Source organism: Asparagus officinalis, chromosome 7 (assembly GCF_001876935.1).
Source record: "Asparagus officinalis chromosome 7, Aspof.V1, whole genome shotgun sequence".
Lineage (NCBI taxonomy): Eukaryota > Viridiplantae > Streptophyta > Magnoliopsida > Asparagales > Asparagaceae > Asparagus > Asparagus officinalis.
In genome coordinates this window covers 74786803-74806513 of record NC_033800.1, presented here as the reverse complement: position 1 = coordinate 74806513, position 19711 = coordinate 74786803, and the positions used below count along the sequence as shown (strand labels likewise).

Here is a 19711-nt window from a genome sequence, read left to right as displayed (position 1 = left end):
ATCGAGTTAGTTCTACTTCGTGATGGCGTTATTTCTAGCACAAGTGTTTGTTTAGTTCTATCCCTTCTCGAGTTAGTTCTACTGCTGGCTGGCGTTATTTCTATCACAAGTTTTTGCTCTGGTGGCTATGTTAGCCCTAGCTTACTTCTCATTTAACATGAAAATACTTACAACACACAACAACAACGTAGTTGTCTGTAAATGTACACGCAAAACAATTAACAACATATTAACAATATGAACATACTTACAACATTGAATACACAACAAAAACTTTGGAGAAAATTAAAATAATATTTACAAAAAAGGTGAATCGCGTGCATACAAAAGAGCAGCACAAAACTTGAGAAAATTAAAATAATATTTACAAAAAAGGTGAATCGCGTGCATACAAAAGAGCAGCACAAAACTTTGCTCTATATTTTGCACAATCTCCTTTTGAAATTGTTATCGACCGTTTTTCGACAATGCTGTTGATGAATTCAATCATAAAGATCCCGCAATCTAACGTTCTGCATTTAAGGGAAAAATATTACAATATTGAAAATGACTATGAACAAAAAAAATGAACAATTAAATTAGAAATGCATGAAACACTTACGGTCCTTGTTGTGGCATATGAACAAAAAAAATGAACAATTAAATTAGAAATGCATGAAACACTTACGGTCCTTGTTGTGGCACGGAAACTGACACAAGACCATGATGCTCCGATTTCCCTAATCCCCAATTACTCTTAATGAAACTCATAAACTTATTTCTAAATTTCACAACATTGGCGGTATAAATGGGGGAGTTGATTGAGGAGTAGTGATAGAATTTTTTCTCCTCTCTCACTAACTCTACCAAGGTGCCAATGTCCGGAGCTGACAATCGGGATCAGAATTCTTTCACACTCCAAGAACTTCTGCTGAGAAATATTTTCCTTCATTCGTTTTGCCACCATTTCAAGATTTCCTTCTAGAAATGCTTGCTAAAAGATGCAATAATGTCAACATTGTGGGATAACATAATAATAATATCCACCAATTAGTGAAAAAAACAAGGATATACTTACTGCAAGCCAAGGTCTTGTGACATGTATCTTTCGATCATAACTATTATTTGTTTCAATCTTGTTACAAAGCCGAATAACAAATGCATCGATCACCTACAAAATTTACCATGAATGAATAAAATAGTTAATATAAATTATTTTATATACAACATCAAACAATCAATAACACAATTGTTTAGAACCTACATCGTCACTGAGTTCACCTCCCGTTAATAGTATATAAGCATCTAAGCATGATACGCTTGCTTCGGCACACTTCCAAATGTACGTATCACTATATGCAAGTACATTGTGAGAAAATTGCTACTAGAATTAAGTAAATTCAAAGATTATTATTAGAATAAGTCAATAACAGTTACCTGTTCATTCTCGATTGTAGAAAGTCTTCAATTAATTTGTTCTCATAATCAAACGCCAGTGCCTTACCTGGATAGTCTCTAGATGTAGGTATGAAGCCTTCTTCATTTTTGTACTTTTTTTTCCCATCAGGACTATCCAATATCTGGATGACACGTCTCTTCTTTGTGCCTTCCTTTGGTTGATCTAGAGGCATATAAGGTGAAGTAACAGAGGGTCCATCCTTCCTCTCCCTCTTTCCGACAGCCCGTTTGATAGATGGCGTTTCTCTGTTATTCTCATTACCACCTTCATCTTTTTGAGAAACATCTCTATAGAGTCGAGAAGGCATATAATTAACAAAGAGTTACACAAGAATTATATGGAAAATATAAAAATTAAAATTGCAAGAAAATTTAAAAAACTAAACTCACCGAGCATCTTCTAAAATTCTCATGTCTCTTGCGCTCATCACAAAGTCATCACATAAATCGGCTTCCCCAGTTCCTTCCAAATTCTCATATTCCTTAGCTTCCATATCCTCTTTGATTTTTTTTCTTCAGTTACATTTCCGTCATCCTCTTTCTCCTTGGTTTTTTTTGGCATCTAGCACTACGCTCTTCTAATTCTCGTAATTCTGTAGTGAGCTCATTCAACTCGTACGTCTTCTCCGCAATTAAGAAAATTAATTCAGCTTTCCTTGATTCCTATTTGACAAAAAAAAAGCTAGTATTAGTATGTATACTATAGTTGCAACATAGATACTAACAAAAGGGACATAAAATAATGAACTATTAGAGCAACGATATGTACAAATACTATTGGCGATGCCGTATGAATAAGAGGAGTATTCTCTTGGCCATTATCCGTAACCAACTTCGGGACTCTATATAATTTGTTCATAGTAGTCCTCCTCCACTTTCCAGTACTCTTCACACAAAAGAGCGGCGGTAACCTTTCAATATCTGAAGTGTACTCTAATTCCCCTACTTTTTCATAAAACCAAACCTACAAAAAAGAAACTACACATTAGCATGTGCATAAACAATAATCATTATCAAAATGAAAAGATATACAAAATAATGTTCATGTAACTCACCAGTAAAACGGAGGAAAAACCACCCATGTACCCGGCATTTGAGCGCTGACCTAATTCCCGCATACTAAGAGACTTCTTTGATTTACTCATCTCTTTGCAAAGAAGAGTGAACACCGCATGGCACCAATTATATTTATGCAAAGTTGATAACTGCTCCGCATATCTAAACGCCCACAAGGGACATGTCTTACATGTCCGCGGGCATAATATGAAGCCGATAATGAAAGCCACAATAAGTTTCACACATATTATAGGGTCTTCATTAATCATATCTACAATCATCTCGGCCATTCTATCGCGCTTCCCCGAAATCACCGCCTTCTTTTCCTCATCGGCTTTCTTATAATTCTTTACAAAATAGGTGTAGATTGTATTAGCCGCTGCCCCACTCATTTTTATCGGAATTCCCTCCTTTGGCAATCCGGTAATTCGGTGAATATCATCTATACCGAACACACAATTTTTATTCCCAATCATGAATGAGCATTTATCAGGATTAAAATTTTGAATCAAGCAATCAATTGCTATTTGCTCATTGCTCAAGGATGTGGGTATATTGAGAAAGCTGTGAAAAGGTGTCGTCTGTAGGGCTTTTAGGTGTCTTTCATCTAATTTTATTCGCTTATCAATTAAATCTCGAAAATAACACAAATTGGCCGGAATTCTCAAGTGTGTTATCTTAGCCCTACAAGAAAATTATAATTCAGAAAGAGTTAAAAATTAAATATATTTGGGCAAATTAAGACGCATATTAACAAGTTTATTAACACAAACATTATACATCATGGCTTACAACAAAAATTATAATTCAGAAAGAGTTAAAAATTAAATATATCATGGCAAATTACTTACGAAGTTGGAGGATTATTTTGAAGAGAAAGACAACATACATTAAAATCTCTAGATTATTTCTTCTATAAAATTTCCTGGAATAGTTATTGAATGCCATTTGTAGTAACTCACTTGGTAATGTACTAATGTCTGTAATTCTGTGAGATTGTGAGGGAAACTTATGGTGAAATGTTTACATGAGATGGCAATAATAAATGATATGGACATCTTTATCATAGTTTATGTGCAATGATAATGCATTTCATTTTCATTAAGTCCTTTTTTCTTTATTTCAAACATGGAGTATTCCAAATAACAACCAAAATGACCCTTGAATCTTTTTCTTATTGCATCAAATTTAGCAAAACAATCCTTGGTAATGTGCCAGATGTAATGTTGTTGGATTAAGGGCTAGCTATTCTTTGATGGTGGATCAGTTAGGTATTCACTATTCATAGAGCACTATGTAGCATTCTCTATATATGTTAAGTAGAATTAGCTTCATCTGTATTATGAAATAGTTTTTGCTAAAAGCCTGTAGCATGATATCTTCTTCCTCATTATTTGCTATTGAGCGTGATAAGAATAAACACTATTATTTATGTTCCACGTCTGTGCAAATACCGAGTTAGAATTTTTTTTATACATATAGAAGTTTTTAGTCGTAGATATAGTAGAAATATAACTCAGTAATAGTTACTTTAAAGAGATAAATTACTCCTAACGGGTCATAAGATTATTCCTCATTGATCAATGTACTTATGGTTCAATAAAAATATCATCATATGATTTAATTTTATTTCAATGTACTTATCGGTTGATTAAAATTACGGAATGGTAATTTTATTTCAATGTTGGGTTGTAATTTTAAATGGATCTTTACATGTATTTATGCTCTCAAACATGACCTCTATTGTGCTATTCCAATTTCTTTTTATTTAGATTTTTAAGTCTGAGAAATTTATATGTTGATAATGACTGTTGGGTTACATTGGGATTATTATCACTTTCATTTATATTCTAATCAAAAAGTTTAAAATGAGGTAAACTTTAGAGTGTCAGAGATGAAATCAGAGTAAGCTTTGGGGTATTTAAAGGCAAGGAACTCATTTTAATTCATCTAATATTATATGATTGTTATGTTGTTATATCCACTGATTTGCATTTATATTTGTAAGTGAAAAAAACACAAATAAATGTAGAAAAATGAAAGAAAAAGAGCACAGAAACAAGAGATGCTTCATTTAAGCTCGTCCCTTTGGTTCAGAAGCCAATATCGTCTGTTTTGGAGAAGATAAGGCTTAGGAAGTTGGAAGTGCTGAAACAGTGAGCAATTTCGATTTATTATGAGGTCAGGAAAAGTTACTGACATATATCAACATAAACTTTTTTTTACTGGTAATTACAGAACTAGCATCCTTTGTCAATCTGACTCTGTTGAAGCCTCTGATTGTTCGGTTGATGAAATTGTTCAGAAGAACTCCTCGAACTCCTCTGTCAGGAATCAAAATGATTCAAGAGATAATGCAGGGGATGCAGAAGTGGTGGGTTTTCCTAGGTTCATCTATATGTTCGCCGGTAGTTGATGGTAAGAAATCATTCTGAATTTAACGTTTTGTTGGTGATTTCATTATTTCAGGATGGCATTTCAGTCAGGTGTCAGAATAATTCAAGAGATGATATTAGGGCTGCACCAATGGTGTGTTTTCTGAGCTTCACCTATAGTTTACAATTACGATTATTAAATATGAGAAGTCATTAAATTTTTTTTACTTATTGTTATTATGATTATTAAATATGTTTTCTGAGCTTCACCTTTTCCTATGGTTTTTCTTGACCTTTCATCTTTTCAACAAATTTTTTACTTATTGTTATTATGGAACCTAAAATCGTCATTTTGTCTTAGCTAGATACAGTTTTGATCTATAGCTCATTGTTACTTATAGTGTCTAAATATCAAATTGATTTGATTATTTCATTAACTTTTAAGTTTCTTCTGAACAAGAAACAAGAGATGCTTCATTTAAGCCTGTCCCTTTGGTTCAGAAGCCAATATCGTCTGTTTTGGAGAAGATAAAGCTTAGGAAGTTGGAAGTGCTAAAACAGTGAGCAATTTCGATTTATTATGAGGTCAGGAAAAGCTACTGACATATATCAACATAAACTTTTTTTTACTGGTAATTACAGAACTAGCATCCTTTGTCAATCTGACTCTGTTGAAGCCTCTGATTGTTCGGTTGATGAAATTGTTCAGAAGAACTCCTCGAACTCCTCTGTCAGGAATCAAAATGATTCAAGAGATAATGCAGGGGATGCAGAAGTGGTGGGTTTTCCTAGGTTCATCTATATGTTCGCCGGTAGTTGATGGTAAGAAATCATTCTGAATTTAACGTTTTGTTGGTGATTTCATTATTTCAGGATGGCATTTCAGTCAGGTGTCAGAATAATTCAAGAGATGATATTAGGGCTGCACCAATGGTGTGTTTTCTGAGCTTCACCTATAGTTTACAATTACGATTATTAAATATGAGAAGTCATTAAAATTTAACCTTTGACTAATGTCTTTATTATTTTAGGACGATTTAAACAATAATCTGAGAAGTCTACTCCAAGCTTGCAAGTTCTTTTTGTTTGTATCAATTGATCTTTTTTTAGAGAATACTTCATATTTTCCATTTGATTAGCTCAAAACGAAAAATGGATAATCAGAGTAAGCTTTGGGGTATTTAAAGGCAAGGAACTCATTTTAATTCATCTAATATTATATGATTGTTATGTTGTTATATCCACTGATTTGCATTTATATTTGTAAGTGAAAAAAACACAAATAAATGTAGAAAAATGAAAGAAAAAGAGCACAGTAACACAGTCTGCTAGGATAAATGAATAACTGTATTAAAAATAAACCATGAATACTTTTTACACAATTGTTGTCTATATAATAGCCTTGATAATACCGAATGTGGATTTTATATATGATTTTCTACATGTCCAGTTTATATTTTTCTTCAAAATAGTTATTATAATTGTGATGCTTACTATGAAATAATGCATTTCCTATAGGTTGCCAATTGCCATTCATTTTTAGATGTATACATACTGAAAATTATAACTTTTGTATGCTTGGAAATGTACCTTCTTTATACGTATCTTTGTATTCTTATTTCTTTTCAGGATGTCTTCCCTATTTACATTCAATAACTCAGCTCTTGAGTTATGCAGAAGCATTTGATCATCAATGGACATTTTTGTTTTCAAACCTCAACGCACAAAATGAGCAAATGGACAAATGCTTGAGAAAATGCGGTACTCTAAAGCTTCAGTTGCTTGATGTTGTATATATCTTGAATGCACAAATGAGATATCTAATTCTTTCAAACTTATCGAATATGAAAACCTTATTTTCCCTTGATGGGTCTGTAATTCATCATATTTTAATTATATTTTCATGTTCTTAGGGTTAATTATAAGGCTATACATTTTTTGTTTGACAGGAAATAATGGTTCAGTTGGAGCAAATCCATGCTGAGTCTCAGCGGCTGTTGCGAGGAATTTAGGAAATTCTGCCATTTTATGTCATTTACCCTTTTCCTATGGTTTTTCTTGACGTTTCATCTTTTCAACAATTTTTTTACTTATTGTTATTATGGAACCTAAAATCGTCATTTTGTCTTAGCTAGATATAGTTTTGATCTATAGCTCATTGTCACTTGTAGTGTCTAAATATCAAATTGATTTGATTATTTCATTAACTTTTAAGTTTCTTCTGAACAAGAAACAAGAGATGCTTCATTTAAGCCCGTCCCTTTGGTTCAGAAGCCAATATCGTCTGTTTTGGAGAAGATAAGGCCGATTTAAACAATAATCTGAGAAGTCTATTCCAAGCTTGCAAGTTCTTTTTGTTTGTATCAATTGATCTTTTTTTAGAGAATACTTCATATTTTCCATTTGATTAGCTCAAAACGAAAAATGGAAACTGCTGCTAATGAAATTTATCCAGTTGCCATTTAATTGTTGGTAATGCCTAACTATGTAAACAAGTAGATAATGGGAAATTTTTAGGTAATGCCATCTAATTGTTGGTAAAGCCATCCATCATTAAGCTCAAACAAAAAGAACCCATACCAAAACATGTACTTCACATACTACTCATTTTATCCTCATCTGAAGAGACCTGTATGTAATGTATTCATGTCACTACACCAGTAGCCATCCATTAATATTTTTATTTGCATACTACTCATTTTATTCACATACTCATTTTAACCTTCTAAACAGTGTTATATTGAAAAATGGGGACAATGGCAATGAAAGAAAGGGACAAGTTCACAAATAACTATTAATAAATTACATAGGAATTTCAACTTAAAAGAGAATTTGTAAATATAAAGACTTACTTTCTTTTGTAGAACAACAAGAAAAATGGAAGATGAAGAAATAGATAATACCAAGACTAATTTAAGCTACTTTACTTTTCCAAAACAACCCTCACTCGAGCAAAATAATTTGACCTATTGAATAGTTATTGGCTGCAAAATTTTGCCATTGACAAAACTTTAGAAAGAGATATTCGGCTAATTTAGTAATATATTAAATTTTATATTCTTAAACTAGGAAATTTAGAGGTGACCTTATATTCTTTAGAACAAGAATGTATAAGCATCAGATGATAATATTTTTGGTAACATATATTTTTATATGATTTATAATTTTTAATTTAAAGTATACAAGGATCAAATTAAATGTATTAAAACTTAGAGAGACAAATTTAAAATACAATGATAGAAAAAAATAAGCTGCCATGCTTTGCACGGGGTACATACTAGTGTAGTTAGATACCAGGAGACATCCTAGAATTTGATTTAAAATACATGGTTTAGATTCAGAATCATGTTTTTAATTTTTACTTTGTAGAAACATTTGGGGTACTTTCACTGCTGATGCAGCTTATTCCTCGTACTGTAATGTGTAGATTTAAGATTATGTATAATACACGAGGCATGAGAGACAATAGGGTCTGATGCATAGAAATGGAAAATTTTCTTTAGTTCTCATGACTCATGGGATTGATGAAACTCATCATCAAGTAGTGATCATGTTTAAGAACCTAGAATATATAGCATGAATCTCATTCAAATACCAAAGAAACCATCAGGTTGCCCTTAATTCTCTGATTAAACACGTGTTCGTAGTGAATCACTTTCATGAAGAGAACAATGGTGAGCATTACTAAACAGTTCATAAGTTCACCCTTTCTTAATGACCATTTTTAGTTGGTAATCGGGCAGGTAAAATTAAGAGTTTTTCGTTCTGGTTTTGAGTAGAGAGCCGCCGACTTTTTTTCGTGTAGTTTTTCGTTCTGGTTTTGAGAGAGATTTTGAGAGAGGAATTAAGAGTTTGTTTGAGGGTATAAGTTGTGTGATTGTAAACCCTATTTGTATTCTCTCCCTCTAATAGTAGATCTCCCCCTTCCTTGCCCCGTGGACATAGGAAACTTGCCGAACAACGTTATAATTGATTGTTCGTGCTGTGATTTGTAATAGAGAGTTTAGGTTCCCTCGATAGGTCATTCCTAGAACTGATGAGAGGAAGAGCTGATATCCTACTTTGTTGAGATATTTTACTTTCGGTTCTTGTTTTCTTTGTGAAACAGGGATTTAGTTGAGATCTACTCTCTTGTCGTGCACCAGAGGTGCTGCCAAAATTTCCGCTGCGCACAACAGCTTTGTGCTCTAGGCTTCCAACCATTGTGGAGTCTGGTGATGGTCAGAAGACTTTTTTTTGTGAGATCTCAATTATTTTATTTCACTTCCAAGTTACAAAAGGATGTGCAGTGCGAGTTATGCCATGACAATTTATGGAGTTAGATACCAGGAGGCATCCTAGAATTTGATTTAAAATACATGGTTTAGATTCAAAATCATGTGTTTAATTTTTACTTTGTAGAAACATTAGGTGTACTTTCACTGCTGATGCAACTCATTCCTCGTACTGTAATGTGTAGATTTAAGTTTATGTATAATACACGAGGCATGAGAGACAATAGGGTCTGATGCATAGAAATGGAAAATTTTCGTTAGTTCTCATGATTCATGGGAATGATGAAACTCATCATCAAGTAGTGATCATGTTTAAGAACCTAGAATATATAGCATGAATCTCATTCAAATACCAAAGAAACCCTCAGGTTGCCCTTAATTCTCTGATTAAACAAGGGTTCGTAGTGAATCACTTTCATGAAGAGAACAATGGTGAGCATTACTAAACAGTTCATAAGTTCACCCTTTCTTAATGACCATTTTTAGTTGGTAATCGGGCAGGTAAAATTAAGTTTGAAGGTAAAATTGTTTGTTCTAGATGAAAATGAATTATTTCACGTAACTTAGACTCTATGTTGCGTTTTTTTTTTGTCAAAATTGTCCACAGTAACATAATGTATTATTTTAGACTTCATAAAAATGATTAGATTTTGTATCCATTTTAACCTTCTAAAACCTTCTTTTAGCCACATCATTGAAAATGTAGGTCTCGAGGTGCTGGCCTTCCCCTGCAAACAATTTAGGGAGGAAGAGCCTGGAAGCAATGAAGTGATTTTGGAATTTGCTTGCACTCGGTTTGAAAGTGAGTTTTCACTAGTAGAAAAATGAGCAGTCTAGACGGAAATTTTCGTCTAGGTTGATCTATTTCCCATCTAGATTGGTACAACTAGACAGAATTCTGTCTAGTTTGCTCCGTCTAGTTTGATTCCCTCTAGGTTGGGTCAAACTAGACAGAATTCCATCTAGTTTGATGAACCTAGATGAATATCAACCTAGACGGAAGTAGGAAATCCGTCTAGGCTAGACGAATGTCCATCTAGGTTGTCAACCTAGACGGATGTCCGTCTAGGTTGTCAACCTAGACCGAATTTCTGTCTAGTTTGACGCATCCTAGACGAAATTCCGTCTAGGTTGCTATTTTTCAGCAAAAAAAATTATTTACAATTTGTGTTTTCCTGTACAATTACATTAATACATGAATACATCCAATAAATACGGTGTACATGAATACATCCAACCATCCAAATATAATCAAAATTCATAACAATTCCATTCAAAACCAAATATACCATCCAAATATAATCAAAATTCATAACAATTCCATTCAAAACCAAATATAATCAAATCCAACATAATGCACAAATCCAACCAATCAAAATTCATAACAATTCCATTCAAAACCAAATATAATCAAATCCAACATAATGCACAAATCCAACTATCCAATCCAAAATATACATCAACCAATTCCGTCTAATATATGCATCCAACAACATATATACTAACAATGTACATGAATAAGATAGAATACACGACATGAATAAATATAGTGTTGTAACAAATAAAACTATTTATTACATTAAAAGTAAAAAAACCTCATCTATCGTCGTCGTCGGCAGTATCTCTATCCCGGTTACGAGAACGGGTGCTGCTCCCTCCAATATCTCCACTCTGAATGTTTAATTGAATAATTATTATGTGGTGTTTGATAACATATTAAATAAAAATAAATTTATAAATATAAAAAAAATAAGGTACCTGAGCGCTGCTCTGTCTAGTGCTGGAATTATCACCAATCGAGCTTATGATCCGTATGATACCACCATATGTGCTATAAGGAATTGCACCACCTAAATATTGTATAACATACCCCATGAGATCGTCCATCGAGTTCGCCGTCAGTGTAACCCTAGTCATCTCATTAGTCACCTGAATATGCAGCTCTGGGTTAATCTTGTCAATCAAATACGCAGAGATACGTGCGATAAATGGCATAGCCTGGAAACTGCTTGGGGCTGATCTCATTGATGTAGATGGCATGGAAGATGCTGTGGATGATCTCATGCTTATGCCAGATGAAGCTCCAACACCATGCAGAGGATACATTCTTCTCCTATTATTAGGGAGAAATAAATATTAAATTTATGATTACTAGAATTCAATAATGTTAAACAAATATAAATAGGAATGTAGTATTCAAATTAATTCGATTTTTTACCATCCATACCTATTATGACCCATCAGGTTCTGTGTGAGAGTGATGTTCTCCTCTGCAGAAAGCATGTGAGGGTCTGGCTCGGTTTGTTCCTCCTCCTGCGAAATGTACACTGATGCAGCCTCTTTGGATGCAACCTCAAATCCCTCATAAAGCACAAATATATATTTAATTCAAGGTAAAGACCATATTATTTGTATTCTCGTTTCCTCATAATATTAACAACGAAATAGAGTTAATAATACTATTCAAGATATGTATAAGTCTCACCACAAACTCGAGATTTACCTTGATCTTATCCCGATTATTCTCATCACCCCTATATCTATCACGGAAAGTACCATACGCTATTTTTGTCCTTAAGTGTATCGGTATTAAAAATGATTTTCCATGTCATATTATAAATTATGAGATTTCATAATCATACTAAGTATTAATATCATTTAAAGTTTTAAATGACATATACCGTATCCTAACAATAAACATCCTCCAGATTGGCATAGAAGTGTGAGCCTAAGTGGTGGTCATACAGCTTCTTTCTTCTATTTTCTAACCCCTTCGTGGATTTATTCTTTAAAAAAATCTTTAAATATGCAATGAAATAATATCTTAAAATTATAAAGTAATTTTTATAAAACTAACCTTGGCAGTATCGCTGTCCCAATACATGAGGAGAGACGTGAAATGAATCTCGTCAACGTGGTCATCGAGGTTTAAAAACCTCTGCCAGTCCTCCTCATACCTGTCATAGGTTTCATGTTTGATCTCATGCCTCCATTGTTTGAGGACTGCTTCAACCTTGATATTAAACACATAATTCTAAGCCCCCTTAAAGTCCTCAAGGCAGAAGCATTCCTATAGATTTACATACACATTTAGTAAGGATAATTTAATATTAATTACTAATTATTGATAAATAAAAAGCTAAAGCAATATGCAGTTACCATAAGCTCAGTCCACATCGCCTCGTATGCGGTCCAAACGGTTTAAACCGTTTGGGTTAATTATTCTAATCGGTTACAACCGTTTGGGCTATTAAATAATCCCAAACGGCGCTCCCAAACGGGTTAAACTGTTTGGGATATTTCTGCCCAAACGGGTTAAAACCATTTGGGAGTTATGTTAGGATTAAAAAATTTTGCCCTTGGATTTTTTCTGACCAGCGCTTCCTCCTCGAATTTCACCCGCGTGGCGCCAAATATTTCATCGATCCCCAAATCCCCAAATTTCACCCGCGCATACTTCCCAAATTTCACCCGCGCGGCACCTCATCTACTCGTACTCATGATCTTCACCCTCACCTCTCTCATCTACTCCAGAATACTCAAATCTTCGCCTCTACCTCATCTTCGCCTGACGCACCTCCGCCTCATATTCGTCGCCCCTCGCGATCCTCTGCCACTCATCTTTGCGCCGCTCTATCCGCCTCCTCCTCCGTTGCATGCCTCCACCGCCTCCTCCTCCGCCATGTGCCTCCACTACCTCCTCTTAGGTCGCCCCTTTAAAGATTCACCTCGAAGAGCAATTTTGATGTGAAAAATTAAGAATTGATTTTCATTTCCTGTTTTAACTTTTGAGATTTGGTTTCGAGATTGAAGAAGAGACGTGTTTATATTTTTCTCCAATCATACATATTTCATACCATCAATTGATTAATGATTAGCAAAAATAGATCAAGTAAATTGAATTTTTTTTCCTAGTGTTTTTTAGTATATAACTCAAATCCGCCGTATTTGCAAGTATAGCATAAAATTCGATGATTTGCTAATATATATACCTTTAATCTTCCGTATTGATTTTTTTATCACCTCTCATCTTTGAAAAAAAAATGGTAGTACTTTATGTTGGCGTGTAATTAAGATGGTGTGTTGGATGATCTTATACTCTTTGTGAATAATATTGTAACATCGGTTCTTCTTCTAATTGTTCTTCTGATCTTGTTAGCATCCTCCTGACGTAATATCTAACAAAGTCTCAATTTTCTTTCAAATTGGGGAAATATCATATATTCAGATTGTTAAATTTTTATTTTTTATTCTTTTTTAACATTCTACATGTTAGGAGTGAACCCTATGATTCTATCAAAAACCAAGGTGAGATTGTTGCATGTTAGAGCTAAGAACTGGTTATCGCAAGGTCATATTTGATATTATTATGTTAACTTACATCAAATTGAGATATATAGAATGCTAATTTATATATTGTTGCTGCTGTTGTGTGCTGTATATGCCTTCAGCTATTCCTTAACGGCTACGCACAGTTTTCTTTTTATTTATATTTTCTTGTATGTTTAAGCTAAGCTATCGATACTATTTAAAAGCCTCAACTAGTTTAACTTTGGTCTAGAAGTCAGATTGATGCAAATTATTTGTTCCTAACCTAGAAGTTCTTGCAAGAACGTTAAGTCCCTGAAGAAACAGGACTACCCAAACTTATATTTTCAGCTAGAGTTGCATGGTCATATTCACTGAAAATTGCACAAAGAGAGATCAGTTTTAGGAGCTTGACATAGAATCAATACTATCCAATAAATAAGATCATAAGAACAATACTATCAAATAAATAAGAACAGAAACATATTAAAGCTTCGAATACAAAAAAAATTAACCATAAAGAAAAACTTAACTTATGACAACTCAGAAGAGGATAGCTAAGAAAACAAGAAGCATACCTAGGACATTTATGACATAAACCCTCTCCATCAAGAGTGCCTTCATGTCCTTGCAAAATCTTTCAACTTGAAAAAAATCTTTTGGGCTCCATTAGATCTAAACAGAATATAAATGCATAGTAGATGTCTTCAATACCTAAAGTTACCCACAGACTTTCACTGACTGGTAGATATTCTTTTAATAATGTTCAACGTCGAAAAGAAAGTAGCAAGCCTAGGATTAAAAGCTAAAATAAATAAATAAATTAATTAATAATAAATTTAGATCTATTTAATGAAAATATTCCCAATCGAAGTATTTCTTTCTAGATGCATTAAGCAATCAGTATGAGTAGCAGAAAGTATGGGTTTAAGATAACATACGACGGAACTTTTTTTGATGCTTCATCGTCACTCCTGTCAACACCAGTTGATACATCAATTTTTAAATTCTCCCCATCTGAAATAGGTATCTGTTCAGTTGCTGCAAGGGAAAAGAAGTCAAAAATAAATATTCAATTTCAAAATAATTGATCTTCAATAGTATCAATCAGATTCTCAGAAAGCACTGTCCAAGAGAATAATAGGAGGTTGAGCTATAAATGATACCCATTACCCAACAATTCAATCTGCGTGTTGGGTAAATCAACAAATGACAATAGTACTTGGAGTAAAATCCTTATAGGTTTGGGTCAAGTTAGTATGTAAATCAGTTACTTTTTGGCTTTTAATTGTAACGCTATATTCGAAGCAAAGTAATGATCATGCTTAGCTTATTCCTAAATCCATGTTTTTAGAAGTCGTTACTAATAAATTATTTTATTTAGGTTATCATGGCTCGTAACTACATCAGAGATAAAGATTGGATATACGTGGGTCGTGCAGAACGCATGCAATCTATTTTCATTAATGGAGTTAGTGCTTTCATGGACTTTGTACGTAGACACGATATGGTCCGCATGAGACACTCATTTGTCCATGTAAATTATGCGCGAATAGGTTGCATCAATTGGAGGAAGAAGTAGAACTTTACATTGTGAAGAATGGTTTTGTTAGCCATTACAAAACTTGGGTATATCATGGACAAATTGAAGGTCTTATTGATGCAGATGAAGAAGAACAAAAAGATGACAACTTAGTTCTTGATGAGGAAATGGAGGAAATGGTTGAGGTAGCTCTTGGTAACACTAACCCTGCTGAAGATCCTCCTTCCGGAGGACATCGTGAAGACAATTATGATAAATACATGAATGATACTAGGAGGCCCATTTATGAGAATGCAAAACACTCCATGTTGTCATGGTTTGTCCATCTATTCCTGATTAAACGTCTAAATAAATGGAGCAACAAGTCATTTACGATGCTCCTCAAGTTTCTTAAAGATTCTATGCCTCCGGGGAATCTTGTGCCTGATAGCTGGTACGAAGCTCAAAAGATAATGTCTAATCTGGGTCTGAAGTGTGAGATGATACATGCATGTCCCAATAATTATATAATTTACTGAAAAGAAAATTCAGATAAGACGGAGTGTCCTACTTGCGGAGAGGCTAGATATAAGAAGAAAGTACATGATCAAAAGAAGGATATACCTATCAAGATAGTACGATACTTTCCCATTACACAGAGGCTGCAGAGGCTATTTAAGTGTAAGAAGACAGCGGTGGCGATGACTTAGCATCACCGTGCACGTCCAAGTGAAAATGGACGAATGAGTCATCCTAGAGATATGCCTGCATGGAAGGATTTTGATAGTAGGCACCCAACATTTAGTCAGGAACCTCGAAATATCAGGCTGGGATTGGCTAGTGATGGCTTTTGCCCCTTCAGCTTTAAGGGCAATCCCCATAGCACATGGCCCGTTATGATGATGATTTATAATCTCTCACCCTGGTTGGCTATGGACCAATCATATTTCATGCTGCCTCTTCTTATTGATGGTCCAAAGTCACCGGGAAACAATATTGACGTCTAATCTTCGACCTCTTATCGAAGAGTTAAGGTCTTTATTCATTGATGGTGTGGATACATACGATGCGGACACGGGGACAAACTTCACCATGCGTGTAGCCTTAATGTGGACAATCAATGATTTTCCTGCGTATAGAATGCTATATGGTTGGTCTGTACATGGTTACACTGCATGTCCTTATTGTCATCTCCAGACAACATTGAGAAGACTACCCTTTAGAATAAGACTTGTAATTGCGGCCATCAGCGCATGTTGAATGAAAATCATTCGTACAGAGATGACATCATCCACTTTGATGGTACTAAAGAGAATCGCCCGTGTCCAGACCAATTATCCAGAGAGGATATACTTGTTTAGTGGAATGGTAAAAACAATGTGACTTTCGAAAAAGTTAAGGGGAGGCAAGAAACACCACAGGGATGGAACAAGAAAAGTATCTTCTTCGAACTACCCTACTGGAAGACAAATAAAGTGTGACACAATCTAGATGTCATGCACATTGAGAAGGGAGTATCTGAGCACATACTTAACTTACTTCTCTGTAAAGATGGAAAATCAAGAGATAACCTTAAAGCTCGAAGGGATCTGTAGGCGTAGAATATTAGAAAAGAGTTGCATCCTATACTGAAGGTAGGCAATCCTGACCAATTTGTACTCCCCAATACTGTGTATCGCATGTCACTAGATGAAAAGAAAAAGTTTCTTCAGGTGTTACATGAGTTGAAGGTTCCTACGGGGTTTTCAGGATCATTTAGTAAGAAGATAAATATTGTTAAAGGCAAGATCGAAGAGTTGAGGAGTCATGATCACCATATTATTATGGAGCATCTTCTTCCACTCTCTCTTAGGACTTCTCTCCCTAAATTAGTCGGTTTAGTGAACAACGATTTTTGTAGATATTTCGGGAATTGTGTGCTAAAAACACCGAGGATGATAAGTTGAAGAAGCTAGATGCTGAAATTCCCTTAATTTTGTGCAAGCTTGAGTGGATTTTTCCACCATCATTCTTTGATATCATTATACACCTAACTGTTCATCTTACAACCGAGGCTAGGCTTGTCGAACCAGTACAATATCGATGGATGTACCCCATCGAAAGGTACCTTTAGTTTTATAGTAAACATAATCGATATATTTTTATTTTATATCTTGGATGTGGTGATTTAGTGTAAGCTTTTGTAGGTACCTTCTCACTCTAAAAAACTATATTCGCAATAGAAATCGACCAGATGGTTCTATTATGGAAGGTTATCTGCTAGAGGAAGTAACCACTTTTTGTTCCCGTTATTTGGATGAAGACATTGAGACAAAACTCAACAGACCTCTTGTAATTCATGACGGACCATCAAAAAAACCATATTACAATAGAATGAATCTCGCATTTTATCAACAAGATTCATCGCTTTATCCTTCTCAATATCGAATGCCTTGGAGAAGTTAGAGAGTATGTCTCAAGATTCATCGCTTTATCCTTCTCAATATCGAATGCCTTGGAGAAGTTAGAGAGTATGTCTATTTCACATAATGCTATATTCAATATCGAATGCCTTGGAGAAGTTAGAGAGTATGTCTATTTCACATAATGCTATATATGTTTATATGGCATAATATACTTCTCACATTACCTACTCTTTTTTGACATTAGAATATACAAGGATGAAATACGTGTAATGCATAGTAATTGGAATGACACACGAGTTGAAACACATCAGCAGGACAATTTTTATAATTGGTTTAAACATTATGTAAGATTTCTATTTTCTCATTTTTGACATTATCATTCAATTTAATCTAACATCTTTATGTAATTGCCTTATTGACCTTTTTACCAGAGCCAATTATCGAGTGTAAAATCGATATTAGATAAGGAACTTGGATATTTGGCTACACTTCCAGATGCTGAAGTTAAATATTATAAAGGATTCGGTGTTGGCGGTTACAAGTTTAAAATCAAGTCTATAGAAAAATCTCGAACCACCCAAAATAGTGGAATTGCAACCCTAGGCACAAATGATGAGATATACTATGGGTACCTTGATAACATACTTGGTATTAATCATCCAGGTTGAGCAGGATGCATTTATGTCTTTCAATATGTTTGGTATGATATGAAGACTAGAACTGGTAAGTGGAGAGACAATTACGAGACTTGGGTAGATGAATATGGAATGACGAGTGTAAACACCACACATTTTTCCTTTGAGGACGATCCATTTATATTTCTAGAACAAGCATTTCAAGTATACTACTCGAAGTGCTTGAGGCATTCGGGGTGGAGTGTTGTATGTCGATGGAGGCCCAGGGATACTTACGACGTCTCACAGTTTATAGATTCGGAGGTCGTAGAGATCAATGATGACGAAGAATTTGAGCAGGGAGGGGTTGTATGTCAAGATAAATCTCCTGAATATGATAAAATTTCATGGGTTACGAATGATTTGAATAGTGAAATACTTGTAGATATTCCTACAACTTCTAGGGAATCTGTAGAACCCAACACTTCTGTAAAGCAAAAAAGATAACCATTATAAAAATTTATGTTGTTTAAAATTATATCTTCAACTTGATAAATATGTTTATTTCACATATATCTTATATGAATTGTAAAATTCTTTATAGGGCTTAACGATAAATGTCTGCAGTTCCATCACGGAGCAAATCATGTAGACTTCTACAGCATGGAGACCTGCAGCGTCAGGTGAGAGAGCGTAGGAGAGAACTTGAATCTGCTCATGTTGCTACATCCATACCTAGCATTGGCGAGTCTACTCAAGTTAGAGGTAACTATTTATTTTTCTTTTGATTCTATTTTAACATGACACCTAATCTTTATCCTTTACTTATAAAAATCTAGTTAGTTGCAAAAAAGTTTTTTTATTTGTAATCTATCTCTTACACAGATATAGACGCAAATCAACAAGCACCTACACAAGAAAATGATTTACAGACAACCCCTCCTTCACACTCCATACCTTCTGGACAATCGTCAGGTCAGTATCTTTCTTCATTATCTTTTGGTGATTAATGGACAATCGTCAGGTCAGTATCTTTCTTCATTATCTTTTGGTGATTAATGTGCTTTTTGCTAAGAAATGCTTACATAATGCTTCTATCTCTTACTCTTTTGGTGATTAATGTGCTTTTTGCTAAGAAATGCTTACATAATGCTTCTATCTCTTACATAATTTTTGAAAGACTTCTTTACAAGTTCACATATTATTAGCGTCTTAATTTTGTGTTTTAGTAATAGCAGCACGATAGATCAGTTAATGCCTAGTTGTTCTTATTCCTGTTAGCCTTGTTATTTAATATCAGATAATATTTACCCAGAAGATTTAGTATGAAGTATTGTATGGCTAACAGTGTATCAAGTAAACCTAGACAATTAACACTCCTTTTTTCTTCTGGGCTTTTAGGCTACACGGAGCAGCCTCCAATGTAAACATGACTCGTGCAAAATAAATTTGGTGTAAATTAACATTTTTTAAAATGCAAATGCTTATATTTGGATGCAGGCCTGCAGACACATGACGATCTGGTACCAATTTAGATACCCAAATGCTTAAGTTGATGGGGTGCGGTCTAACATTATATGATTATATATCAAACAGACTAAGTCTTAACAATCTATATTGTTTATTAAATTGTCCTACATATGTCCAACTACACAATTGGTCCTTATTATTTCTTAAAAAGATAAAGTTCCAATTATTTTCAAAAATTGTGAATGTTATC

The 19711-nt window shown here is 34.2% G+C and overlaps 1 protein-coding gene across 2 annotated transcripts; it reads right to left on the bottom strand.

The window, feature by feature from the left end:
• Nucleotides 932–3282, bottom strand: LOC109847036. 2 transcript variants are annotated; one of them, XR_002248592.1, is made up of 6 exons: nt 2493–3282; nt 2207–2401; nt 1828–2100; nt 1417–1725; nt 1244–1331; nt 932–1150 (listed from the first exon to the last, which is right to left on the bottom strand). XR_002248592.1 is itself a non-coding variant. In XM_020416281.1 (5 exons), the coding sequence occupies exons 2-5, from the start codon at nt 1929–1931 to the stop codon at nt 992–994; spliced, it is 660 nt and encodes a 219-aa protein (XP_020271870.1). In that variant the 5' UTR covers nt 1932–2100; nt 2207–3282; the 3' UTR covers nt 936–991. The 2 variants fall into 2 exon arrangements, 1 of the variants encoding a protein (XP_020271870.1); XM_020416281.1 differs by having other exon boundaries at nt 936–1150; nt 2207–3282.

What these genes read in the sequence shown, in the direction of transcription:
- LOC109847036 (XM_020416281.1), bottom strand. Translation starts at nt 1,931, where the DNA reads ATGGAAGCTAAGGAATATGAGAATTTGGAAGGAACTGGGGAAGCCGAT. An exon ending in AGAATTTTAGAAGATGCTCG is followed by an intron (nt 1,726 to 1,827) that starts GTGAGTTTAGTT and finishes TCGACTCTATAG; the next exon opens with AGATGTTTCTCAAAAAGATG. An exon ending in CTACAATCGAGAATGAACAG is followed by an intron (nt 1,332 to 1,416) that starts GTAACTGTTATT and finishes ACTTGCATATAG; the next exon opens with TGATACGTACATTTGGAAGT.